The sequence below is a fragment of the Brachypodium distachyon genome, chromosome 1, assembly GCF_000005505.3.
Source record: "Brachypodium distachyon strain Bd21 chromosome 1, Brachypodium_distachyon_v3.0, whole genome shotgun sequence".
Taxonomy (NCBI): Eukaryota; Viridiplantae; Streptophyta; class Magnoliopsida; order Poales; family Poaceae; genus Brachypodium; species Brachypodium distachyon.
This window is the reverse complement of record NC_016131.3, coordinates 71965517-71992247: the sequence shown is the minus strand read 5'-3', so window position 1 is coordinate 71992247 and position 26731 is coordinate 71965517. Positions and strand designations below refer to the sequence as shown.

General features: G+C 45.7%; 4 protein-coding genes and 1 long non-coding RNA gene across 6 annotated transcripts; 2 read left to right on the top strand and 3 right to left on the bottom strand.

Annotated features, from left to right (window-relative positions):
* Positions 1-3261: 3261 nt before the first annotated feature.
* LOC100828864 (subtilisin-like protease SBT3.18) lies at positions 3262-7313 on the bottom strand. Its single transcript, XM_014896348.2, has 9 exons — positions 7224-7313; positions 7037-7128; positions 6555-6652; positions 6281-6445; positions 5224-5897; positions 5046-5113; positions 4711-4956; positions 4510-4627; positions 3262-4422 (listed from the first exon to the last, which is right to left on the bottom strand). Exons 1-9 carry the CDS (start codon positions 7311-7313, stop codon positions 3547-3549), a joined length of 2427 nt encoding a protein of 808 aa, XP_014751834.1. The 3' UTR covers positions 3262-3546.
* Positions 7314-8640: 1327 nt separating this feature from the next.
* Positions 8641-11570, bottom strand: LOC112272296. Its single transcript, XR_002965905.1, has 2 exons — positions 10889-11570; positions 8641-9296 (listed from the first exon to the last, which is right to left on the bottom strand). It is a non-coding gene; the product is annotated as an uncharacterized LOC112272296 (long non-coding RNA).
* A 186-nt stretch (positions 11571-11756) lies between these two features.
* Positions 11757-14576, top strand: LOC100828566 (probable serine/threonine-protein kinase PBL16). Its single transcript, XM_003562006.4, has 5 exons — positions 11757-12262; positions 12735-13078; positions 13189-13324; positions 13503-13639; positions 13752-14576. Exons 1-5 carry the CDS (start codon positions 12196-12198, stop codon positions 14256-14258), a joined length of 1191 nt encoding a protein of 396 aa, XP_003562054.1. The 5' UTR covers positions 11757-12195; the 3' UTR covers positions 14259-14576.
* A 735-nt stretch (positions 14577-15311) lies between these two features.
* LOC100841373 (wiskott-Aldrich syndrome protein family member 2) lies at positions 15312-22337 on the top strand. Of its 2 annotated transcripts, none has more exons than XM_010230872.3 (3): positions 15312-16145; positions 20031-20338; positions 20462-21186. In XM_010230872.3, the coding sequence occupies exons 1-3, from the start codon at positions 15412-15414 to the stop codon at positions 20620-20622; spliced, it is 1203 nt and encodes a 400-aa protein (XP_010229174.1). In that variant the 5' UTR covers positions 15312-15411; the 3' UTR covers positions 20623-21186. The 2 variants fall into 2 exon arrangements, with proteins under 2 accessions (XP_010229174.1, XP_003558772.1); XM_003558724.4 differs by lacking the exon at positions 20462-21186 and adding an exon at positions 21683-22337 and having other exon boundaries at positions 15320-16145.
* Positions 22338-24158: 1821 nt separating this feature from the next.
* On the bottom strand, positions 24159-25676 carry LOC100828263 (transcription repressor OFP12). Its single transcript, XM_003562005.4, has one exon. The coding sequence runs from the start codon at positions 25274-25276 to the stop codon at positions 24662-24664; it is 615 nt and encodes a 204-aa protein (XP_003562053.1). The 5' UTR covers positions 25277-25676; the 3' UTR covers positions 24159-24661.
* Between the last annotated feature and the right edge of the window lie 1055 nt (positions 25677-26731).

Genomic DNA, 26731 nt, shown 5'->3' with positions numbered 1-26731 from the left:
ATAACACAAATACGATAAAGAATATACAAATACGGAAGTGAATAAGATGTTGTCAGGGATACTTTTTTTTTTAGTGGCAACGCAAAGCATACAAAGTACCAAGCCAAGGCCAAACCAGAGGAGTAGATGAGATGAGCATTATGCAGGTGTACACAACAATAGTAAGCAGTGTGTAAGTTACATGGGCATTGTACGATAGTACGAGCGATCCGGGCTCACTATACAATAAAACCGACAGCAGGGGAGGGCACCCCAATACTTTTCCAAGTAAAAAAATACAGTACTCCCTCCGTCCAACAAAAGATGTTTTCAACTTTAACTAAATTTGAATGCATCTATACACTAAGTCATGTTTAGATACATCCAAATTTTAACAAACTTGAGACATCTTTCGTTGGACGGAGGAAGTAGTAATACTGAAGAATAAGAAGGAAAAATACATGGCCTGTTGTCTCCCATGTACAGCCAAATCATGAGTCTGCTCCTAAACGACACCAGTCAATCACTCAACGCAAAAAAAATGTACACATTGAACAAGTTCTCTCTTCACAGTAAAACCCAGCTATACAAATGCATGTCCATAAGGGCATCCTCAACAAGAGGTACTTCACGGGTACTAAGAAGTTAGTGGCTAATGAGAAAGAGAGATGAATATCACAACTAAGTAGTGGTTACTTGAAAAAATAACAGGTACTACACGAATACCAAGACAGAAAAGAAATTGACATGTGGGTCCATAAAGAAAATGAATAGGAAAAAACATATTAAAAAAGAAGAATTTTTTTTTAATATCAACCACCAATGTAGATGCCCTAAGTAGCCACGTCATCCATTCTGCTACTCAACACGTGAAGGGGAAAAAAATCGCATCGCATGCACTTTACTTTTTGAAAGGAACATGCGGCCTTCACTTAGCGTTCTTGTTCACTCCCAAGCAAGGGCACTCCCAGACAATTGCAGTTTGTGGAGCTATTTATCTCCCTCGTGGTGTCTTTTGGGCGTCGTCCGTTCACGGTCTTCCTTCCAACACGCCACGCAAATACACAGTGCTGGGGGGGCTCTGCAGGTGAAGCGCTGATGATCACCACCGGCGCGTGAGTCCGAGGCAAGACCCACGCCTTTCTCTCCGTTTCCACGCCAGGGGAAAAAAGCAGAAGAAAATAAATCAGGCACAGGAAATGGATGCGATGCGAGTGGAGAAAACAAGATGAAGAAGGCGCGAGAGCGAGCGGGAGGGCTCCAGTGAGCAACGCGGCGGCACGCACGCAGTGCGCCCCCACGGCTCTTTATGGATAGCTGTATTGTTATTATTATTTATTTTTTTCACCCTCTCTCTCTCTGGGATTTCCGGGTGATTAGAAAACATGGGAGGATAAGGCTTGGCACGTGCCGTGCCTGCTCCTCTGGTGCAACGAGATCGCCCCCACGACGAAGGTAAAATTTAAAGAAAAGAAAGGAATTGTGTTCTGGCGATGGATGGATCTGGCATCTGGCCGGCCGGCCGGCCGGCGTCGCGAGATTCTGCTGCGTACCACCTGCTAGCGGGGTCGAGCCGCGATTGGACCTTTGGCGTCAGATTCCATTCCATCGTCGGGCTTCCTCAGGTTACCGAGGACGGCAGGATTTGCGAAATTTGAATGGTTTTGCTGTTAAAAAATTATTTGTTTTTAGTTAGAGATCAGTCGATATGTGTTTAGCACATGGAAGAAGAGAAAGTGACGATGACTTTCGGATTGGCTCTAATGCATCAACTAAAATTGATAATATTTTGCTTAAAAATCAAGCGACCGAGTAATAGACACACCCAAATTTGAATTCAACCTTTTCATCTTCAAGACAAATATGTTTTCAATCTATTAAAACGCTTCCAATTAGGGCTTCAAGGCTTCTGACACTCCTTATTCATGATTAAGCTCAAACTTTTCCATGAAATTTGTATAACACCTTTTCTCAAAGGGGTCTAGAAAATATGGTTATTAAGCGGTAAATATGGTCAAGCTCCTTTTTTTGGGTGAGACGTTGAACCAAATTTAAACACCAAGAGTCATGTTTGAGCCGGGCTTAATCATCTGTTGTCCCTGTTATGCTAAGTAGATGGTGGATTGGCATCCATCTCGTTGACGTTGACGATATGTTGATCCAACTTTTGGAGAGAAGGACGTTTCTGATATACTCCTAGTCATTTTTACAATGATTTCACTTGAGTTTTACATTGCAAATCTTCTTCGGCAATGCTACCTGACACACAGAAGCGCGCACACGCATCCTACCTAATTTCATCCATCATCTGGAGAGAGACAGAGAGACCCGTGCTTTCGGATCATGAAGTGTCCTAGTCAATGTCATGTTGGTATAACACGTGGGAGAGAGGCCAACATGTCCAACGACGTGTCATATCCTAGTAAGCACTACGTCAACCTGAAACGTGAGACCAATATCACCAAAGATATTTGTGAAAAAAGAAGAAATAACAAAACTGAAACTTTCTATTCAGTTAACAGGAACTCCAAGAAAATACCGTGATATTCCTTTCTGCCCCGTAGAAATTGCTCTGGACCAAAGCATGCAATCCAAAGCACTACGTATATACTCGTTTGTGTTTTCCCACCGTGTTTGGTCGGGGTACGCCCTCTTGTTGTTGTTCTCTGACAAGACGAGTGCTAGTAATGGACGGTGACGGACTACACCAAAAATAGGCAACTCCTGTGTTATCTGACGAGCGACGGACGAATGATACGATTTCCTTCCCCCAAGAAGAGCGAGCGACGGCCGAGAAAGGATCCCCCCATACACGTCATCGGCTCGATGTTGTCTAATGGCCACCTCACGATGAGCGATCTGCGTCACAGGTCATCCCGGATAACGACTGCTTGGTCCAGATTTTATATAGGAGTACATGCATGATTGGATCGACGGCTGTCGTATCGCCGTGCCGGGGCAGCTCGAGTGTCCAGATTCACAGGGCTTTTTTTAGGTTGTGTTTGTAAGGTTGTTCAGTAGTCATGGGCGATGTCAGGTTGTTCTCCAAGGAATAGGATGCTGCTGCTGGTGCTAGGCAATTACGGTTTAGTACTTGGTGCAGAAGATTTCAGAAGGCTTTTTAGAAAACGAGACTTCAGAAGTCTAGAAGAACAAGTTGCTGATTCAGTCGGGCGCTTGGCTTGCCGTGCCTTGCACAAACTCGCTTCGTCGCCCTCACTTCCCCACACTGACGCGGGTGACGCCTCAGGACAAGTGCATCTCAGTCAATGTTCGCAGACCTGAAGGCGAATCATAAAACTTTGACTAATGGCGTGATAATTCGCGCATGATAGCTCTGCCTGGACCCTCCAGATGCTGAAGAATAACAACAACACACACAACATTTCAACCTGACCACTGACACACTGACACTCACGGCATATGCACTTATGTCCCAAAGAAAATGAACCGAAAACACCATACGAATCCGCAGTAAACAAACAAAACACCTGAATCAAAATAAAGAAGCCGTGCCCTGGCAAGAATAGTATATTACAGTACTAGTTCTCCGTTCTAAAGCCGGAGCTAGGCTGCAGCCTGCGAAGGTGGATCAGCAGCACCGTGGCCATCCATGGATCGAGCGCCGGAACCGGCGCCGACGCCGTTGTCCGGCAGGTTGGCGACGCTGACGACGAGCGGCGTGCGGACCCGGTGGCGGAACGCATCGGACCACACGATCTCCCCAAAGTCGAACCTCCCCCTGGACATCTTCCCCGGCGTGACAGTCACATAAAACTCGGCCCAATCCCGCCCCGCGCAGAAGGCCAGCTCCCTGGGCCAAACCTCGACTCGGGCTCCCTGCGGGCTGACAACCGCGCTAGCCCAATAAACCACGTCCCTCCGCGGTCCAACGTTGGTCAGCGTCCTCTTCACGGTCCTTGTCCCGCCGAGGTCCGCGAGCACGATGGCCGGGTAGTTGAGGTCGTCCGCTTCCGTCTCAGCGGACGGGCCGGACGGACACGTGGCGTTGATCGACGGGGAAGGGAGCACCATCCGCCTGACCTGGGCGGACGTGTACCCGAGGCCGCAGAGGAAGCGGACGTGGTCGCGGGCGTCCGCGTCGTAAACCAGGCCCGGGTCCAGCGCCCGCAGCGGGTCCACGTGTCCGGCCCCGGCGTCGAACGCGTCCGCGGCCTTCAGCGTGCCCCCCGCCTGCATCGCGTCCCCGGTGTTATCCAGCATGTACGCCGTCGTCATGAGCGCCGACTTGACCGCGGTCGGCGACCAGGCAGGGTGAATGGACTTGAGGAGCGCCACGATGCCGGACACGTGCGGGCACGACATGGACGTCCCCGTGTCGAAGTTCCAGTGCGTGGAGCGCTTGTCGAGGGGGAGCACCGTCGGCGGCGACTTGGGCGGCCATGCTGCCAGGATGTTCACTCCCGGCGCCGTCACGTCGGGCTGCCGTGCCGCAACGGAATGCCAGTCAAATTCAGCAAAGTTTTCGAATCACACACAGTGAGACAGAGCTGCCTTGATGGGACATACCTTGAGGATGTTGGGGGAGATGGAGCTGGGACCTCGGGAGGAGAAGTAGGCGACGGCGGGCGCCGGCGTCCTGCCCACCACGGTCCGGCTCGGGGACACGTGCACGCTCGCCGGCTGCCTGCATTGATACCGTTCGACGGTTCACATCGAAACTTCGAAAGACCGCGCTCGCTGACGTTACTCGATCCGACGGGGGGTTACCTGGATCGGACGTGGATGTAGTCGAGGATCTGGGTGCCCTGGCGCAGGTCGACGTGGACGGTGGGCAGGAAGTTGTCCTGGGTGGATTTCCGGGTGATGGTGTCGGCGAAGATCACGCCGGAGCCGCCGCCGGCGTACACTGCCAGTGCGGCTCCTTCGCTGGACACCATCCCCATGGTGGAGAAGCACAACACCATCTTCCCCGACGCCGCCGTGCGGTTCACCAGCTGGTCGAAGGTGCACGTCCTTGCATCATATCGCCCGATTAGTCATCAAACAGACGTCGATCGCTAGCTAAACTAATCATTATGTGTGTGCGTCTCAGAGAGATTTACCCATCCGTAAAGACACTGCTGCTCTCTACCAAAGGCATTTTCATGTCCTCCACAACGAAGCTCTCCCCCTGTGTTAAACACCCTCACATTTTATCCGTTATTTACGATTTGTAATTAACCACAGTAAAATAATTACATTTGGTTAAAATAAGAAGAAAAGGACCAAGCTAGGACTCACCACGAAGGAGGCATTGTTTCCGAGGGTGATCACGGTGGGGAACCTCCTGTCGATGGTGCTGGCGGCGACGGTGAGCGCCCAGGGGGACACGTTCTGCACCATGGCCGCATCGGGCCCGTCGTTCCCCGCCGAGAACACCGTGGACACCCCGAGCTGCATCGCGTGGAACGACCCGACCTCGGTGCTCGTCTCGAACAGCGGCGACAGCGGCGGCGGCGACCCGAGGGACGCCGATATGACGTGCACGCCGTCATGCAGCGCGTCGTCGAACGCCGCCAGTATGTCGGCATCGCTGCATCGGCCCGTCATGTCCTTGAACCAGCACACCTTGTACACGGCCAGGCGCGCCCCGGGCGCACCACCGCGCACGGCGCCGCGGCCCAGCCCGCCGAAGTAGCTCGAGTTGGGCGACACGGAGCCCACGGCCGTGGACGCCGTGTGGGTGCCGTGGCCGACCCGGTCCCGGGGCGACCGGTACTCTGCGCCGCCGCTGGTGTTCAACGGGCCAAGGTCGCTCTCGAAGCCGGCGAGGTAGTAGCGGGCCCCGATGAGCTTGCGGTTGCACGCGGTGGCCGGGTCGAACTGCTGCCCTCCCACGCACGTGCCCCGCCATGATGAAGGGACCGGGCCTAGGTGGGGGTCGTCCCTGAAGCTTTCGGATTCAGGCCACACCCCTGAGGACACGAATGAAAGCATCAGATGTTAATTTCCAAGTGGAGTGAAAAATGCCAAGGACCAACAGCACTGGATGGGTGCTAATAAAATTGTTAGCTTCAGATCTTGGTATCTCATGGTAGCTGTAGCTAGCATCCAGGAACTTATTTTACTTCAGGTTTGCTGAAGTTCATTTCTCTTGCATTGCTGTTGGAAACGGGAAACCACATTGTGATGATATTGGTAGCTAACATACGTATTTTCTTCATGCTAGAAGAACACGCAGGGACTCCACTTTTCATGTGTGGAGATGGAGAAACAGGTACAGGACAGTGCAGTAGGATTTGCAGGGAAAAGGAAATCGTTTTAAGACAAGTACCTGATTCAGTAAAAAAACAAGTACCTGTGTCGAGGATACCAACAATTACATCGGCTCCGTACTTCAAATGCACCCGGGAGGATGATTGTTGCATCTGCAAATGCAGGCTGATGCCCATGAAATCCCAGCTCCTTGTTGTATGGAGCTGCAGCATCCTGCTCCTGAATACTGATATGACCTCTTCTGTTTCTGCTTATAATGACCATGGAATTCCTTGTAAATTTATGGAAATATTCGAGTGCACAAAAATAGATATGTACAGATACTAAGACAACACCAGGATATAGGTAATTGTTACCAGACAATGTGTCAGCTTGCGTTGAATTGAGCACTGCTGCAAAACCAGAGAATCCATAGCTGTAGTTATACAGAATAGCTTGTCTTGCTTCATCTGGCCTGCAATGTTGTGTTCATACAAGTGTTTCTTTAGCCACATTTTCTTGCCAAAGGGAAAAAATTATGTCCAGATTCTCTGAGTGAAGGTATTGAAGCTTCAAGCTAAGCATACAATACAGCTTGGACAAAAAATAGAGTAACAAATATCAATAGTTTCTATCATGGTATAAATGTTACAAACAATTACCTAAACAACTTTACTAATCACTTTATGGTTATTTATCTGACAAGTTAGTACTGCGCAGCAATAACTCAGATGTACTTTGTCTTATGGAATGCAGACAGTGGAGCTTCTGCACTTATTGGCTGTCAACTTCAAGAAAACTCAGCCGTCTTTTACTATTCCCGTTTAACTTTAGTTCAAAATGTACGATGATGAATTACCCTGAAAAGACTCTTGATAGAAGTCGCAGATGAAACTGTGCGGTCAGAGAAGGACTCAGGCCATTGTTGTGGCCCAAGTACACAATGTGAACCTGCAATACACCAGAAAAGAGGACAGATGAACATCTGATTTGATTAAAAAGGATGAATAAAGGAGTGAAAATCTGCGCAAAAAAAGGAGTACTACATGTGAATGAGATGCTGGAGTGGACTGAACAGGATATATGGCAGCAAATAAGACTGAGAAAACACCAAGCAGAAGGAGCAAAGCAGCCATTGTCCTTTACACAATGGCATTGGTGGAATGGCAGAGATATATATATAGACATCATAGATACACAAAGGATACAACATATGATTATGTGGGGGCAAGTGTATCTGTGTATGTGCCATGCTGTAGGGTGCTTGCAAGACAAGCTTCGCAAAGCTATACTGGTCCTGACAGCCCTCCATGGCTGCATCATGCCCCCTTGCCTTGCTCATCTAGTGATCTAGTCTATAGATAGCTGATGCAATGATTGAGCCTATCGAGTTAAGTACAGTCTAGCTACTGTGTACGGAGTACAGGATAACAGACCTAAAGTTTGTTAATTCCAAACCTAACCCTCCTGCTCACGTGTTTCAATCATCTGATCTAGTGTTTTGTTACTTCCTAGACAGAAGAGGCAAAGATCCAGCTATCAGCTACAGACATACTTTAGATGCTGTAGCCTTTGAGATTCTATAAAGGCTAACTTCAAGGCATAAGCTTAAATAACTACTAAAAGGCTAAAATCTAAGTTGTAGAGTTCAAGGAAATAGGAAAGCTCTTCAGTTATGAACATAACATGTGTGCCCAAATCATTAGGCTTTGAAGATCTAGTTTAATGACAAGACAAACCTTCTGCCTACCATTAGTATCCAGGTTATGGCAATGGTACCATGAGTCTTTGAGAACTTGTAATGTATTTGAAGAAAATCTATCTAGCAGTTGTTCCCCTTAGTTAACCCCAAACCTTCTCTGGTCTTCCGACAAGTGTCAACCATTTATCGTAATATCCAAAAATATAATAAACTCCAACATAGTTTAGCTATCTATTGAAGTTTACCGCACACGTTTCTACATTAGAGACTGCGTGCAAGCATAATGCTTTAGCTGAACGATGATAATACTGAGCACTCTCTCTTTGCAGAAAAACTATTTCTTAATCTGCGTGGACCATGATTAATTAAACATGGTTGCATCCTTCTGTCCTTCATCCCCTACTTTACATGCATTCAACGGTACAACCACTTGATCTCAATCAACTAATAACTGGTAAAGATCAGGCTATATCAGATTTAGCATGCGTAGAAGCAGTAATCGTACTATCTGGAGCATGCCCTTAAGCTTGAATACAATCAGCTAACAACCTTTTTCAGTAATACACGTAAAATGGATATATGTAGCTTTTTAACTGGCGATAAATAGACTGTTTATGGGGCTCAGTGAGATGGAAATATCCTTGTACATGATATCATGGGTACTCAATAATGTCGAGGCTAGTATTTAGAAAAAAGAGTGAATAAGTAACTTAACTGGTAGTGTCAGTACAGTTTTCAGAGAACATGAACTGTGATAGATATGTCAAATCACATTGATGCAAAGATAACAGCATGCCCAGAAGGAAAATAATGAACATCATTACAGGTCAAGAAACCTGTAGTTTCTAACATTATGAAACTTACCAAACACACCCCTTGCAGGAGAACTCATCATATTTCTTTACATCACAAAGAGAAATTACCAACATGCTTCACCGACCGTCGATCTTGCATCTTTTAGATGCGCAAAAAAAGAAGTAAATTTCCATCATTGGTTACAAGAACACAAAGACCGGGTTGCACATGAATTGGATTTGTGTTCATGTCCAGTGTTTTCTTTACATCCATGTAAGTCAAAGTTATGGTCAACTAGCTAGTATTGGCTCTCTTCCAGAAAAGCATAGTACTATCAGTTTAAGCTTCGCACATTCCTCCAAATCCAAATCTTCCTCTGGCTTCTGGTGAGGGAACAGCTCAGCATGAGAGAGCTACTGCTACTCTGAGGATTGGCCGAATAGATCTCCTTGTCAAAGAGTCCATGTTCTGTTGCAAGCTAAGCTTGACCAACCTTCGTCAGGCAAGGTTTTTGCACTTCTGGGCCCTTGTCCAGTAATTTTGCCAAAAAAAGTCCCCCTTCAAAATCAAATGCCAAAAATGTCTTCACAGATTCCAGACCGGTGATGCATTGAAATTTTATCTGCAAAGTTGTGTATACCCTTGGTTATATTTGGTTTCCTGTAAAATGCTAGTTGTACTAAACCAGTGACACTTATTATGGATCGGAGGGAGTAGATTTTAGCTCCCAAAGCCTTACACCGGCACATATAAAAATATATACAGACAATCAGAGAGGACAAATAAAAATTGAGAATATTTCGAGTTCTTCCCAATCTATATATATGCCGAAAGAAAATCACGTTACACAAAAAATAGAAGGCATGGAGTTTTCTTTGTTTCAAAGATTAGTTGAAACTTGAAAGTCAATGTGTACTAAAATGGTAAAAGCTTGGAATAAAATCAGATAAATTGCATTTGGTTACTGAGAAGTGAAACCTGTAAGATTGCTGAGGTCTATGAACCACTAGTTTGTGAGAAAATGTCAAACATAGACTTCAACTACTTTGAGATCGACTGTGAGTCATGACCGTGTAGCATGAACTAAAATTTTATCCAAATTCAGGGAATAATTGATCATATGGGTGCTTCTCAACAAGGTAAAACTCATCCACTCAGTGACATATTTGCACTACATGGTTAGCTTTTGCATGCTAGAATGACTGAACGAGAATGATCACACACAAATATAAGAAATTAAGAAGCAGAAAAGGAAGAAGCAATGATAAAGCATGCATCATACTAATGTAGCTTTCTAGCCTGTATAACAGGACCACAAAAAGGTATATACAGTACCCTAAGAACTAACACTAGACAGCTAGAAAACTGAGTAGGTACTTGAATCCACAAATAATAAGTTTAACAAACACTACTTTCAAACCTGCATTGTAGGAATCTAGGCCATGGTCTTTTCTAGTTTGACCAACAAATTAGGTTACCTTTAGGGCTTTCTAGGATCAGACAATTAAGGAAGACCAAATCAACCCTGTTTCCTTTACGTGTTACTATGAAAATGCAAGTGTAAAGAGAATGCAACTTATAAAGTCTTACAGCACTGAAGCCCAGGTTGATGAATTCCTTTTTAACTTGAAAGCTAAGTTGATGAGTCATCCGACAAGGCGACAACCACTTGGAATTTAGTTTTTTTTTTCTGTCCATAAGGATATGTACAACTCCTTGAGGATATTGTGGGTCAAGACATGAAGGTTATTCTCCACTCAAGAAGGGGCTAGAAGTAATATGACTTTGGGGTATTATGCGATCTCTCAAATTTGGTGACATAATGACAGCATGCTATTCTGATAACATGTCAAATATGATCGGCTACAGGAAACATCTTAACCTATATCCCCTAGATGGCTAGGTGAAAACACTAGAGTTGCAATTGCAAATCTGTCACATCAGCCACGGACAAATCTGTCAACACTACAGAGGTGCGAGCAGTCATGCTGAATCCAAAGAGCGGCTAAATCGACACATCACAGCAACCAACTTCAACATTGTTAGGCAGACATAAAATGGGCAGAGCAATAGAAGTATAAGTACCAGCTGGAGCTCACACGGTCTAATCAGTTAGAATTTAGTCTTTTCTTAAGCCCTCAATAAAACAGACAAACCACTAGCCACAGTGTGCATAGCCAGCACCACAAGTCTGGCAGGCAATCAGTCGAATACCTGGTGGGCGAAGGGTTCTCCTCATCCTCAAGCAGAGAACCCACACCGATCCAACCACACGGAAACAATGGTTATTCCCCAATGAGCATCTGCTTTTATCAATGGAAACAAGAAATGCACATTGTAGCAACAGCATAACTGTAACTGCCTCCACTGGGGGCTGGCCCCATTGGTGCTCTGCTGTATAATCTGCCGTTGCAAGTGACGTAAAGGCAGCCAGCTTTACCGATCTCGAGCTGAGGAGGGGAAGGAGATTGGCCTGACCTGAACAACATGGCGATATAGACGGTGGTCACCGCCTCCATCCCAAGTTGGAAAGAGGGGAAAATGTCTTTGACCTAATGGGATGGTGATTGAGCATTGAGGAGGAAGGAGCAGGTGTTAGTTGGGTGTTGAACTTGGAAGACTGCCACTGGTCCACGAATCCCCCCTGTGACCTGGAAGAAGAAATGGGCAAATGGGGGATTAGTGGTCTGCAGCCCTGTGGCTACTGCAGTGAGCTGAACTCCGATGATCAGTGGGAGGGAGGACGTGCGTGCGCGCCACTACCGTTGTACCAGCGCAACGAGTCCACCAAGAAAACCCATCATTCCACTTCCAATCGGATCCCTGAAAGATGAAGCAGATGGGTTGAGTCCCAACCACAACCGGGAAAGCAAAGCAATCTGGTCTGGACTGCAGAGGAGGAGGAGTGAGGGCAACGCAACCCAGGGTCAAAGACGATGGATTGGATTGGATCCTTTAGCCCACCACTACACTTACACTCCGCAATCCCCATTGTCTCACTCCAACTCAAGTGCGGTCATCTCCTTCGGTGGTCTGATCATGGCCTTTGCTTTACCTGCTGTCCCGATTGCTGCATTTCCCACCTCCTTTTCTTTCTCCTCCACACACCGGAAAATTTCCCGGAAATGCGCAGATGGGAAGGAGATAAATGCAGTGCAGGGAAAGAGGGAGAAATCATCCATGCCCTTCTTAAATGCGAGGTTTACGCCATTGGTGTAAAGGATGCATAAAAGGAAAACGGCCTACCAGAACTGAACTGCTCAGCCCTTTTCTTTTCTTTTCTGTTTCCTCTGCGTTTTTGCACTCTGTTTCTTCTTCTCCTTGAAACGCATAATAAATGCAGAACGGGTTGTTTCTCTTGAGGCATTCTTGTGTGTTTGTTCACTCTGTGTAGCTTTCAGGAGATTGGAATGTATCTGTACTTTGTCTCCATCCGCAGTTTCAGAAGAAAACAGGTCATTTGTTCTTGGTGTTCTTGGTGAGATAGGCAGAGTCTGTTTGTTCTTTGGGAGTTGCTTGTCATGGGTAATTGCTGGTTTAAAGGGAATCCATACTTTAACAGGGTTTCCTCCAACGCAGCAAAATCAGGTACACTGAAATTAATCCTTTCTTGGTAATTTGCTTGTCATGTGACTACGCACGTAGGTGTTGCAGCTGTAGGATGCAAGACGTTCTGTTATTTGTTTGATCCACCGATATAGAAATAGAGATACATTATTATATGTTCATAGATGGAGCATGCAGCACTTGTTGATCAGTATAAAGTGTTTCTCAATCCAAAAAAGGCCATATATACCTCCCTGCACGCTCAAACAGACAGGCTACATATGGCCATTCGGAATACTACACATTTTAGTCAGATATCCACTCCATTCATCATGCATGTTGTCAATTTGCATCTCGCCAGCCAAATCAACGACAAGAAGTTGTCACTCTTGGAAACCCATGCTTATCTTCAGAAACTCTGTTTCAGTGAACTGTTCAAAGAACTCTGAATCATTTGCAACTTCTGAACTTGTGAGTCGTGACATGTATGGCCTGCTCTTTTCATCTGTTGCAGCTGGATCTCCGAAGCTGAGGAGCCCGTCGGAGAGAACGGAGAAGGAGGAAGAGGGCCCGCTGCCGTCGAACCCGAAGGAGGTGGAGGCGCTGCGGCGCCGGGACGCGGCCCGGAAGAACCCGCTGATCGCGTTCACGTTCCAGGAGCTCAAGGCGATCACGTGCAACTTCCGGCGGGACTCACTGCTGGGCGGTGGCGGCTTCGGCAGGGTCTACAAAGGCCACGTCACCGGCGACCTCCGGGAAGGATTACCGGCGGCGCTCGGGGAGGAGCCGCTGCCGATGCAAGTCGCCGTCAAGGTCCACGACGGCGACAACAGCTACCAGGGCCACAGAGAGTGGCTGGTGATCATTCAGCATTCATTTCTCAATGAATTTTGAGTGTATATGCTCTGTGATCTACTGTCGTTATAAACTTGTGAAGTTGATCATTGTTTGTTCTTTGCGTTTTGCAGGCTGAGGTGATCTTTCTCGGGCAGCTGTCGCACCCGAATCTGGTGAAGCTGGTCGGGTATTGCTGCGAAGATGATCACCGGGTCCTCGTTTACGAGTACATGCCCCTCGGAAGCGTGGAATCGCACCTGTTTTCGAGTAAGGCTAATTAAGCCTGCCTGTTCTTGACACTAATCGGTTGCTCGTTTCCGTTCTTTGCTAATGTTGATGATTCCGTTATGAATGTGCTAGTGTAGTATGCATTGTTACCTGTTCATCTGGGATCACACACCGTATCCTGTCAATTATTGAAACACTGGTAAATTTACCAATGCAGGGGTGATGTTGCCGCTGCCATGGTCCACGAGAATGAAGATCGCACTGGGTGCAGCCAGGGGGCTCGCCTTCCTGCACGAAGCCGAGAGGCCAGTGATCTACAGGGATTTCAAGACATCAAACATCTTGTTAGACGAGGTTTTCCTTTCTTTTCCTCCAAAATACCGTGCTGGCTTAATTTGCTCCGGCGTTTGCTTTCGTTTCCATGATCTGAATCCTTCGACGACGACGTCCGTCCATGGTAACCCAGGAGTTCAACGCCAAGCTCTCCGACTTCGGGCTGGCGAAAGACGGGCCGGCGGGCGACAAGTCGCACGTGTCCACCCGCATCATGGGCACCTACGGCTATGCGGCGCCGGAGTACATCACGACGGGGCACCTGACGGCGATGAGCGACGTGTACAGCTACGGGGTGGTGCTGCTGGAGCTGCTGACGGGGCGCAAGTCGCTGGACAGGTCGAGGCCCGTCAGGGAGCAGGCGCTGGCGGACTGGGCGCTGCCGCTGCTGGCGCAGAGGAGGAAGGTGCTGGGCATCGTCGACCCCAGGCTGAACGCCGACGACGGCTACTCGGTCAAGGCCGTGCACAAGACGGCCATGCTCGCCTACCACTGCCTCAGCCGCAACCCCAAGGCTAGGCCGCTCATGCGGGACGTTGTGGCTACCCTCGAGCCCTTGCAAGAGGAACAGGTGGATCGGCTGGAGCTGGCGAACTCCGGCGGTGGTGGTTGCGGCGGTGTGGGTGGTGGTGGGAGTTAGAAGTGTCCGGTGTTCCGATCCTTTCACCTTGGCTTGTTCGGTTGCGTGCAAATCCCCATGGATTGAGAGGGTTTAGAGGGGATTGAGGGGAAAATGAACTAAAATCTTCCTTAATTCCTGCCATTCACCCTGGATTGAATGGGCTGGGGCATGAACGAACTGGCCCTTAATTGGTGAAATGTATGTTGCTAGTACTACCTGCATATATTGACAGGCGTGTATGAATTATAGCAGCTAACCAGCTACTGCAATTGGTCTCGATGGATGTGAACAAAAATGTTTTGGAAAGTTGTTTTTTGTTTAGCATGATTTTTTAAATGGACAATTTGTAGAGTACAGCTTTACTTTCTAGCATTTGTCGGTACACATCGTCAGAATGCGTCTTTGCCCAATATGGTTACAACTTCGTAGTGCATTTGTTAGGTCACGCCGCACGACTCTTCCACAATTCCACATGAATCGCTTAGAAGCAAAATTTAAGAAGTTAGATTTCTGTTTATGCAACTATTGGCACCAAGCAATTCCGCATTCTGGATGTTGTTTGGACCGGTCATTGCTTATCATGGGGGAGAGGAGAGCAATCTGCATATACTTCAACCCTCCGTCACGTGCGGCCCCGCAAATCTAAACGTTGACCAAAAAATAGACTGCAATTTAATTGCGCTAGCAGGGTCTTGAACTCGACCTCGAGAGTTGTTGGGTCTGAAACCATGAAAAGTTTTATGCACCTAGTTCACCCAAAAATCTAAGGGTGCGATTATATCTAAGTTGTTTGATCTTTAAGAAAAAAGTTAAATCTAAGTCGATGAACCAGAATCGTTGATTAGTCTGTAGATCTCATTTTATCTTTTTTTTTATCATTTATTTTAAATCTTAAATCACAAATCATATTAGAATCGAATTATCTCTGATTTTTAATAAGGTAATTTAAGATTTATCTATGATTAAGAACCGTAACTTTAAGCTGACGAGAAAAGAAGGACAATTGTTTACGAGAGTAAATACGCCTTCCACTAGCTTTTACGTAAACTTCTGGATCGTCGCCTTCTAAGTTCTAATCAATCAGGCAGGCAGGCAAAAGCTTCGTACTCTCGTCTTCGATGCTCCCGGAATCCGATCCTATTCCCCAAATTCCCAAATCTTAGCTGAAGCAATGAAGAACCCTAACCCTCCTCCAGCCAAGCCCTCCGCCTCCGGCAAGCCCCCTGCCGGCGGCATGGCACCCCGCAAGTCTCGTTGGGGCCCGCCGCCCGCCGGAGCCGCACCCAACCCTGCCGGAGAGAAGACCGCGTCCACCTCCCGTCGCACGCCGACCCCCACCTCTGCCGCCGCTCCTTCCTCCAACTCCAGGCGGCACCCCGCTGCTCCTGCCCCAGCCCCTCTCGCCCGCAACCCCGCGTCGCCGGCGGCCGCCATCCGCCCGCCGCATCAGCAGCCGCCCCGTGTGGAGACGCCTCCCCCACCACAGTACGGGTTCCACAACCTCGACCGCCGCACCATGCTCCTAGCCGACGGCACCGTGCGCACATACTTCGCCCTTCCTCCCGACTACCCCTTCGAGCCAACCCCTTTGCCCCCGCTCCCACACCTCCCGCGTGCTGGACTCGAGGCCTGGCCGCCACAGCATCAGATGCCGCCGCAGCAGCTCCCGCCGCATGACGGCAAGCGCAAGCACCACTCCGACCCTGAAGAAGGCTTCTCCAGGCACCCGAAGCAGCCCCGGTTCGAGTCACCGCATCACCCGCTGCAGATGCGGCCAGATGCAGCTGTCGATCGACAAGCTGTAAGGAGGGCGTTCCTCAAATACTCCAAAATCATCAATGAGAGTATGGCCCAAAAGCGGAGCTACCTCGAAGGTGGTCGCGTCCAATGCCTCCCCTGCGGCAGGTTTGGCGATCCTGCATTGCTTGTCACTTCCTTCCTGAGCAGCGTTATTGTACTGATCGTAGTCAGGTTCCTGTGCTGGTTTCTTTCCATTGTTGAGCTCGTTCTCACACTTTGACTCCATATGTTACTGAAATGTGTTTCTTATTGTCATAAACTGATACTGACATTATTACATGTATGTCTTGCTGGGCAGACCGCATTACACATGCTAGCCAATAGGTCCGTGCGCCCATAGGTTTTTATGTTGCTCATTTTGCATGAATTCTATTTGTGGCAATATGCGACAAGTTGTACTATTCATTTCTCTAGATGCTAGTAGTTAGCACTACTAGGAATTTTGAGGTGAACTTTAGTTTTAGCATTGCTTCATTTATCTGATCTGATACAAGCATGAAATTGAACTGCACTTGACGGAGAGCCTTCATAAAATTTCTGCTCTCTGCTACTAGGTGTGACATCATTATGTTTCCTAATTAATTTCTGCTATTCAAGTTTTTATTTTCTCTGGTGAGAGTTCTCATCATATTCTACCGGACCGGTTATTTGTTACTTCCGCTTTTTTGCTCCTTTCCTTTTCGAGGGTATATCTGTGAGCTTGCCTCTGCGGCTACCACATGCAATTCATGCTGTCTCTTTTCTACCCACTGACGCTCAAAGCAAAGTGCTGTGATCACCGGTCAGCAATTTTGAAAGAACTGCAAAGCTTACTTTTGGCATATAGTATTAACTTGATGCTGATATTATGTTTGAAACTTCATACTATACTACTAGTGTAACTTCACCTTGCATTTTCTTAGAACTGCATCGCTGTGTGTAGATTCTGATTCAGTGTTCTGCAAAGTAAACTGTTCTGGAACAATATATTTACTAAATATGCTTTAGTTCTTGCAGGTGAGCATATGTACATATTGCCTGATACTTCTCAGACAGTTTTACTTGTAATATGTTTGTTTGCTGATGGCGAATAGTATCTTCCGTGTTAATTTATATGATCCGTAATCAATCTTACTGATCTGAACTCTGCTGCCCAAATAACCCAGCAGAACTAGCTTTCTGTACCTGTTATGTCCGTCTATGACCATGTTAGCCAACCATGTTTTTGAGCAGTTTGCAAGTAGGAGCGGACCTTGCACCAGCCTGCATCATGCCCTCATGGCCTTGCGTGAGTTGTGCCAACTTTGTACTGCTTCACTCTTGCACAAGTAGTTTCATGTTGCACCATGTCTTGCTGGTCAGGGAACTGCTCGCACTGTGCCATGGCTGGATTATGTCATGCCAGGAACTTGATATGGTGTGACAGTGTACCAAACTTTTTTAGGGCTTAGAGGGAGGAGAGGGTGTAGGAAGAAATGGTGACATGAATGACCGAGTAACTGTGGGGATATAATTTCTTTGATATTTGGTGGGCCTGTATGGCATGTTTGCATGGACTTCTAATGACGTTGCTTTGCATTCTTCATGTTGATTCGCACGTCATGGCTACAATGCATGTCTTAAGGCTCTGTGATCATCCATGCGTGTCATAGATTTGCGAACTTATGGATTAAGTTCTTTATTTTTTTTGAAATTATAAACTGGAATGGGCTGGTGTGACATGGTCAATTCTAAGAGGGAAACTAGCATGGAATTGACATGAATTTTTGTGATGGTATATTTTTCCAGTATATTTAATGAATCGTTAGTAAATTATGATATTTGAAGTATAAGTGAATTGCCCCCTTTTCCCCATCAGCTTAAGCTTTGGGTGTACCTTTTCGGTACATGCAACTCTACATGGTATCAGAGCTAAGAGGTCTTGAGTTCAAGACCTGGCTGGCAGAATTTTTTGAAAAAATGCAGCCCACTTTCGGTCAACGTTTAGGCCTGAGGGATGTGTGGGCGAGTGTTGAACTACAAGTGAATTGCCCTCCTTTACGTGTCAGCTTAAGCTTTTGGGTGTAGTGGTTTGGTGCATGCAACATGATAGATAGTTCGTGGTAGGTGAGGTTATAAGAGAAATAAAGTAAAACAATGATAGTATTACCGAAATATCATTTTCTCTAAAGATTAAGGGTCAGTTTCTTGTTGCTGAACTGTGCTGTGTTGAGCTTATTTTATAATAATCTTTCTAGAAAAATAGCCATGAAATCAGGAAAAGATTGGTTAACCAGACTGTAGAATAGGCAGACCGTACCTTAGATATCAGGTTCCCAGTGCGAAACTTAAATTTACATAATAAAATCTAAGTATAAAACCTAAAAAACTCGATCCAAAATGGCAACTAGAAGATATCATCCTCGCAGAGGCATGATTATAGGACCTGGACCTGACCAATGTGGCTGGAGAAAATGTGAACCTCATAGTTTGTTGGCTTTATGCCTGTGAGCCATGCTGTCATCCCTCTGAATTTTGAACCTGCAAGCTACAACCTTTTGCATGAGCTGGTTTATAATCAACTTGCAAGCATCAACAAAACTAGCACATCTTGATGGTCTTGATGCTTCTTAAATGTGGTTGAATGTATTCTGTATAGAACTACAATCTTATGCATTTATTCTTATGTCATATATATCATAGTGTTTTTTAATAACATGAGGCCCCACTGGTCAATAGTGACCTGAGACGTTGGTAGGACTGAGCCTGATAATACTGCCGAAAGGTGATAAGATCCTACTCACACCCTTTCAAATAGGAACATGAATTATGCCTCCCGTCCAAAGAGCATGGCGACAATAGTGTCTTACCCATGACATAGGTGATGTTAAAAACTTACTCCACAGATGCCATCTTATCTCCCCTTGGATAGTTACTTCTAATATATCCTGTGTGTAGAGAAAATATTACGATAAATCCCTTTAAAGTCTTGATGCTTGTCATTGTTGATCCAAACTTCCATTTGCATATCCTTGTTGGTTTCCATGTGCAATGCTTCCTGATTATAGTTCATTCGGATTACTGTAGTTTAGATTCCATATGCTATCTATTCTCTCCTTTTCATAGTTGATCCAAATTCACTCGGTATCGAAAACTCCCGTTCTTGTTCCACAAGCCAATAATCTGCATGTTTACCTTTCCTAGCATGTCGAAACGATTGGTCTAAACTAACCTGCCATCAAAACCCTTTTATAGAATCTGACTCCTTCCTTTCTATGGCGTCCTTTGTTTATGATCGGCAGTCATAACTTAACGAGCTTGCACATTGTGAATGGGTTAGCTTGGGTGATCTATACAAAAGGCGAGCATAGTGGTTGCTGAGTGTAAGGACTAAATGGATGAGTTAGTGGCATGCATGGGACTATGCTTGGCTGGATTATATGTAGCTATCACATGTGCAGGTTATGCTACTACGTGGCACTAGCTACTAGGGCTGTTCATATTTTGTTTGGCCTGAAACCGTGGAAACCGGCTGAGAGCAGCCTAGGTCAAGTCCCTTCAAAGATTGCGAACACACTGGCGGCGTAGTACAGAATATTGAGTATCTGGTTTTCACGGTTTCAATCCAAACCGTTTTGAACACCCCTAGTAGCTACTGCTCGTTATCTATGTATGGTAGAAGATTCCCAGTGTGACCTAGGCAGCTTCATGCAACACAATTCCCAAGTGTACCATAGCTTTGGACACACCTACAGGATTAAGTTATGTTCTGGTGAACAAACATATTGTTTTCTAGCATGAGCTCTTCTGTGGCATTGGAATCCTATTTTCATGCTCATCTTATGGCACATTTGTGATAGGCTTGCTCTGGGGCTTGGTACAATGGAATTAGCATATATCTTTTTTCGTTTGTAGATCATGTCATATAATAGTGGTTGTGACGACCGTTACATTTATTTGGTAGTTTTCAGCTCCTGTTGACCGCATCTTTATTTCTTTGTGATTATGTCTGGTCAATGTGCCCAATTCCAGGTCTTCTAAGGACTTTGCTGATGTCCATGGGCTTGTCATGCATGCTTACAACCCACCCAATGCAGATTCATTCATTGATCATCTTGGTTTACACAAGGCATTATGTGTCCTTATGGGATGGGATTATACAATGGTCCCTGATAACTCTAAGGCATACCAATCATTACCTCCTGAGCTTGTTCGAGCAAGTAGGGAGGACGTTATCATATGGCCGCCAACTGTTGTCATTCGCAACACTGCCACTGGGAGGAAGAAAGATGGACGCTACGAGGGTTTGGGGAACAAAGAAATGGATAAGAAAATTGCAGGTATGTCTATATATTGCAGTCTCTAACTACCAAAGTGAACAGTGTAATGTTTGCATACAAGTGCCTTTCGCATAGTTGGCTGGATAAGTGCACAGAAGAAGTTTCTGATTTGCACTTTTATAGGCTTGGTGTCCCTGTTTGTCACATCTGCCTGGCAAAATATGGGGGAATATAAGGATTGTATGGAAAGGAACTTACAGAACTTGTGTACTGGCGCTTTCACGATCCTTCACCTTGATCTTTCATTTCTTCTGAAAGATTATGAACCTATCCATTTATGCTAGGTTATTCGTCTTATTGATCTAAGAGCATTGTAGACTCATGAATTGAGCATTTAAGACCATTGTATAGCTCCCCAAACTGATGGATTAGTGATCCCTTTTTATATGACCATAGTTTGATCACTAAACTCCTAGGCACATGTGCTACCATGTGATAATGTTCACTAAGCTTACTGACTGTATCGAGTAGCCGACTTGATATGGACATATGTGTTTTAACCTTTGTTAGGTAGGAGATGATGGTTGTGGGATTATTCTATGTCTTGTTGCGCCATATGCTAGATTTGTCTTAGTTGGTTGGATGTACTTCTGAGAGTTGTTAGGTTCATGATACTGTTGTCTTGTAAGCTTGAACTCTGCAGGAGCAGTCTTATCCTGGGTGCTTTGGTTGGCTGCAAACCTGCAGTGAGTAGTGGAAGGCATCTAACGCTTCATTAGATGAATTCCGTTGAATATGAATTCCTCCTGATTCAACTAATGCACAGAGTACTGCACAGACTAAGTCATCGCACTGTCCATGTGAAAACTAGTTTGTGTTGGCTCTATCCTTATACATGAAGTTGTATATCCTGGTTCCATGTTCAAGGAGCTGTCACATTCTGATATATGTCAGTCTCGCACACACATCTGCTTCCAGCGGGCTATGTTCCTTGTTCAAATCTGCAAATATTTTCTCATCGCTGTCCGCTTGGCCACATTTCTGTGAGGGAGAGATTAGAGATGATTTGGGGCTTATATTTCTTGCTAAATAAAATATCTAAATCTAGCAATAATGTTGAGTGTTAAATTAAGATTTGACTGTCGAGCAATATTTGGACATCTGAGAAATCAAAACACATGAGAAGTACTACTCCCTCCGATCCTAAATTGTTGTCGAAATATTACATGTATCTAGACGCTTTTTAAGAATAGATACATCCATATGTGGGCAAATTTGAGTCAAGAATTTAGGATCAGAGGGAGTATCAGTTATGCATCTATTGCTCTGTTGAACATGTTTATGGAGTAATGGCATATATAGCACAGTAATTTTTGCTGTGTCGTCCTCTATCTTTGTTTTCAGAACTAGGTTTTGCTGGTGGCAAGTCGAAGTCCTTGTATGGAAAGGAAGGGCATTTGGGTCTGACCCTTATCAAGTTCGCGAACAACCCAGCTGGCTTAAAAGAGGCTGAGCACCTTGCTGAGTTCCTTGAGAGGCAAGATCACGGACGTATAGGTTGGTCACGTGCACAAGCCACTCACTCTTTAGATCCTGATAAGAACCCTTTACTGGTCGAGACTGATAACAGGGGTGAGAAAAACAGGATACTTTATGGATACCTAGCAACTTCATCTGATCTGGATGAATTAGATTCCGATTCGAGAAAAAGGGCTTCCCTCAAGAGCAGAAGAGAATTTGACCCATCTGATTAGTCTCTTTTCAAAAAGGCCCACCTTCCTGCTAGCTTATTTAATTGCACCAAACCTTCTGTACCTTATCTTTGATACCAATCTGATTGATACATGCTACTGCTGTGCATCAAAAATCGAATATAATACTTGCACTTAGGATGCCTATAACCATTGTCATTATTCCTGCGATTTGTATTTGAACTTGTGTTTTCTGGCAACCATCCATCACCTACTGATTGAATGGTTATCTGGAAGAGTATAGTTTATCCAAATTGATAGTTATTTATTACATCAACTGTCTCCAATATGAACTGTGATGTTTGTCTTGTCTGTACCGTGCCTGGTAGATAAATTTCTTGGTAATGTTTGTTGAGGATTGATTGTTCTTTGAATATCTGTTTTGGGTATTAATGGTTATATGTTGCTGTATATAGTTCCACTAGCTGTGACGGTGAAGATGTGATGCATCTATTTTGAGGATTAATGGTCACAGCTTTTGTGTATTGTTTGCTCTTGAAAATCACATATTCCTAGGGAATTGCCATTATCTTGGATAGTCCCTCAGTATTTGTATTGGTCATTACAACTGGATATTGGTCTCGGCAATTTTTCATGGAACCAGGTGAGGGTAAAAAAGCCACTTCAATGCCGCATGGTGCTTCGTAGTACAATTTTGTTCAGCTTGTGTTTGCATTAAAGGGCAGCTGTGATTTGGTTCCATCAATTTGCCAATTAGATGATATTTATCCATCCTAGTAAATATTCAAATAAAGGTGTATCTTGAAATTACATACTCCCTCCGGCCGGAATTACTTGTCGAAATATTACATGTATCTAGACGCTTTTTAAACATAGATGCATCCATATTTGGGCAAATTTGAGACAATTAATATGGGTCAGAGGGAGTAGAATTTATCTGCAAGTACCACAGATATCAGTTACAGTTCAAAAGAGTTCATATATCAGTAGATCAATGCTGGGAACAATTAGATATCAAACTGAATTAGGCAAATGCTTATTCTGTGCCATTAAATTACTCTCTCATAGATATGGATTTTTCTTGTTCTCTGTCTATTCTGTACCACATTTATCACCCATTGTTTGTTTCTCCATCCATTTTGCTTCTCCTATTCTTCTTGCCCCACCTGTCCCATTCCCAGTCGTATTTGTGGTTCCAGAACCGTAAAAAATCTCTTTCTAAATTTACAGTTTCATGAATTTTTATATCAATCCTGTGGATCCTGGTGCATCTCCACTCCCCCAGCAGGGTGCCAAATCTGCATTGAGCAGTATTTCTTGTTTGTGGGAGTGCAGCAGTGTGCCCTAGTGCTCATTCTGCTGCCTGTCATGCCATGCGTGCTGTGGCCTGCGGCGCGTGGCCGGCCACCAAAGGTGATTTTGTCGGCGTCACTGCCGGCCAGGACGGAAGGATCAATGGCCAGAGGACCTGGAGCAGCACAGGGAACTGCTGGGCGGTGGTGGACTTGTTTCGTGATTGCACTGTTCCATGCTATGCTGCCCGCTGCACTTGGTTGCTGCTCTGGTGTTGTTGCAGGGATCGCAACATGTCCCTCTAGTGCTGCCGTTGCTGTCTCGTTGCCTGCCTGCTTTGCTTTCTAGTTTGTTACGCATCAGTCAGTAATTGTGCAGGCCCCAGGACGTATTTGGAATCGTGATCTGATTGTGTTGGGCAAAAAGGAGCTGGGGCTTCATGGACAAAGCACATCTATGCAGATCTTGGTTTGCGGTTGCAGTGTCCATGTCCCCCTTCACAGGCTTGATTGCTTTGCCTTTTGGCATCACGTTTCTGTTTTTTCAGCCCCTACTAGTTCCGACCACACAGGAGTGAGTCCATGAATGAATCTCATTATGCATTTTCGTTATTTTTTGCGAACGAGTGTCCTCATGCTTTGCTCTGCCCCCAGCAGCGATTGATACGATCCACCATCCAACTTAACAGTAGCCATGTGTGAGCAGGGCTGCAGGTCCATGTAGTACACCGATTGGTTTTGCACGGCATCTGTTTATTATTGCGTCCTGCTGCTGGATCCGAAGACCTCGCCAGTCTCAAGATAGGCGAAGTCGCTTTTGGGGCAGTGTAAAAGATAAATGAGATGTGCAGCAGTTAGCACTAATGCTATTGAGAGTGATAACCAATAGAATTGTCTTTACATTTACAAAAGATGGTCACGGCATAACCATGTTTGCTTTAAGCAAATGCAAAAGCAAACCGGCCTTCAGATAGATACCCCAACAGAAAGCTAGTGCCTACACAGTAAAAAGCGTAAGAGATGGCCAAAAAGACAAACCGCAACTACGCACAAAGCAAACAAAGCGACACGATTGTGGAAGCTAAGATATTCCGCCTTCACTAGCACGCTCACACCTTTCATAAAAGAGCAAAAAGCAACGCACACAACGGTACAAACTCCTCCAAAGTGGCTTTCGCCACGAAATTTCACACGACGTATTTACAGCCAGATGCACATGCACATGCATACGCATATGATCTGGGTAAGGTAACTGAGCATGGCACGAACATTTTGCCAAAAAAGAAAAACTCTGTTCCTACGCATAGCATAGTTAGCAACGCTCTTGAGATCAATTGGAAGAAGAGACTGTTTTATCTCCGGGGCTCGATCTGGTATATCTACAAGCCTTCTTCATCGTCGTCGTCGAGGTCGGCGGTGCGGGTGAGGCGGAGGAGGAGGTCGGTGAAGGCACTGACGACGTACCTGTGCGCCCCCCTGTCGTTGAGCGCGAGGTAGCAGAGCAGCAGCTCGTGGAGCCGCGCCCTGTCACCGCGCCGCCGCGCGTCCCGCAGCCGGAGCGCGGCCGCCATCTCCTCCATGGACCGCAGGAAGTCACCGTGCGGGTCCGGCGAGTACGTCGGCACCGCCGCCACGCCCCCCACCGCGTGCATCGCCGACGAGGAGGAGTCCACGATGGAGTTTGACCGCCCCGGCGACGACAGGAAGAACCGCCGCGACGCGATGGCCGAGGACAGCCCCGGTGACTCGGAGAGCGCCGATGACGTCGGGGTCGCGTCCACCTTCTTCTTCGCAGAGACAACAATGGCGCCGTCGTCGTTACTACCGGCGTGGAGCGAGATGATGTTCTTCTTGAAGGGCGCGGATGAGGAGGAGGAGGTCGTGGCCACGGTGGAGGTCGACTCCGCTGACGTGGACGCGTCGTCGGCCGCCTGCACGGGCGCCGGCGCCGTGGCCGGCGGCGGCCGACGCAGCCGGGAGAAGCAGCCTAACATGGCGCTTCCTTAATTCAATTAATTCTTTGCCTCCGAAATGGGTTTCTAGCACTTGTAGCTACTCCAGCTAGCTCCTTGGTTTCAATTCGCTGGGTAGCTTAATTAGCTAGGCAGGCTCGGGTAGAGAGAGCGAGAGAGTGGAGCTTGGTTGTTGGGTGCGCCCGCCGTGAATGGAGTGAGAGCGCGATGGATGCTGCGGGCAGTTTATAGGACAAGTGAAAGCGTGAGAGGTTGCTTTGCTTGCTTGCTTCGAGTAGGTAAGGGGGGCTCACCTGTTATTGGACGTATTGAGTTCAGTGCAGTCTGTGCAGAGCTGACAAGGTGTGCATTTAGTTTGTCCCAGAAGGGTTATAATCGCACCAACCTATACTTAACAGATGGTGTGTTAGATCGATTTATCAAAAAAATTAAAAAAATGGTGGTGTTAGATCGACGTGGCTTCCTGCGGGGATCATTCACAGGTTTTTACATTATAGTATAAGCTTGAGTAAAGGAAAAGGTTTACTTTTTATAGTCCAAAGACTAGTCTCCTATATGTGTGTCAAATATTCTTGGTCCCTCGAATGCAAAAAGACTTTTTAAAATAAATTTAGAGAAAAACTATTCCAAAGTTGCTATAGAAAATTAGAAATGCATAACATTCATACTATATTCATGAACAACCTATGGAGTTTGATAAAACTCAACAAATTTCCACTTCTACATTATTTATTTTTCATTTTTAAAATTCATTTAGTTTTACTAATTTGAGTATTTCCATTTTTCTATAAATTTTAGATTTCCCTAAAAAAATACAGATTGTTCCTCAAATTTCATTTAAAAAATATTTTTAAATAGAAATTTTCAATCCCTTGAAAGAACCACATTCTTCATAATTTTTTTATTTTTGAATTCTTGAGTACGTTCTCTCTATTTTTTGAATTAGCCGAGTGTTTCAAGAAAAATCTTCATTTTTTTTCTTTTTCCCTTCTTTTTATTTCTCTTTGGCTCTCTATAGTCCCTTGACTCTTTTTTGTGCGAACTTAATTCATCCATGAAATGTCAATACCGATTAAAGTTGGTCTTCATGTTGGTTTAGGGTGGTCAAACCCGGATTTGACCTGATGTGCAAATGGATAGCTGACTTCTCTGCCACATCGATGCATGATGTGGAGATTTTTTATGGGATGGGATGATGGATCTATGAAAAGTTGGCTCGCCCAGCTTGCCTCTGCGTTGCCTAACTTGCTTGCCCCAATGTGCTTGTGTAAATTAGCAAGTCTGAAATTAGATTTTTTTTTCTATTGTCAAGGGTAAAAAAATGGAAATATTCTGAAACTTAAAAGTGTCCCTTCAGTATTTTGAGCTATTTTTTGTGGAGAATTCGACATGAATGGAGCTGCTTATTTTCCACCATCTTATGAAGATGATCCAAGCACCTAGTATAATTAACACGGAGTAATTGCATTGCCCCCT

Excerpts from the sequence above, each read along its gene's own strand:
- LOC100828864 (XM_014896348.2), bottom strand. The coding sequence starts at position 7,313 with ATGGCTGCTTTGCTCCTTCTGCTTGGTGTTTTCTCAGTCTTATTTGCT. Across the intron at positions 6,446-6,554 it reads GCAAGCTGACACATTGTCTG|AAACAGAAGAGGTCATATCA; the intron begins GTAACAATTACC and ends CATTATAAGCAG. Across the intron at positions 5,898-6,280 it reads TGTTGGTATCCTCGACACAG|GGGTGTGGCCTGAATCCGAA; the intron begins GTACTTGTTTTT and ends TCGTGTCCTCAG.
- LOC100828566 (XM_003562006.4), top strand. The coding sequence starts at position 12,196 with ATGGGTAATTGCTGGTTTAAAGGGAATCCATACTTTAACAGGGTTTCC. Across the intron at positions 13,079-13,188 it reads AGGGCCACAGAGAGTGGCTG|GCTGAGGTGATCTTTCTCGG; the intron begins GTGATCATTCAG and ends TGCGTTTTGCAG. Across the intron at positions 13,640-13,751 it reads CAAACATCTTGTTAGACGAG|GAGTTCAACGCCAAGCTCTC; the intron begins GTTTTCCTTTCT and ends ATGGTAACCCAG.
- LOC100841373 (XM_003558724.4), top strand. The coding sequence starts at position 15,412 with ATGAAGAACCCTAACCCTCCTCCAGCCAAGCCCTCCGCCTCCGGCAAG. Across the intron at positions 16,146-20,030 it reads CAATGCCTCCCCTGCGGCAG|GTCTTCTAAGGACTTTGCTG; the intron begins GTTTGGCGATCC and ends GCCCAATTCCAG. Across the intron at positions 20,339-21,682 it reads AATGGATAAGAAAATTGCAG|AACTAGGTTTTGCTGGTGGC; the intron begins GTATGTCTATAT and ends CTTTGTTTTCAG.
- LOC100828263 (XM_003562005.4), bottom strand. The coding sequence starts at position 25,276 with ATGTTAGGCTGCTTCTCCCGGCTGCGTCGGCCGCCGCCGGCCACGGCG.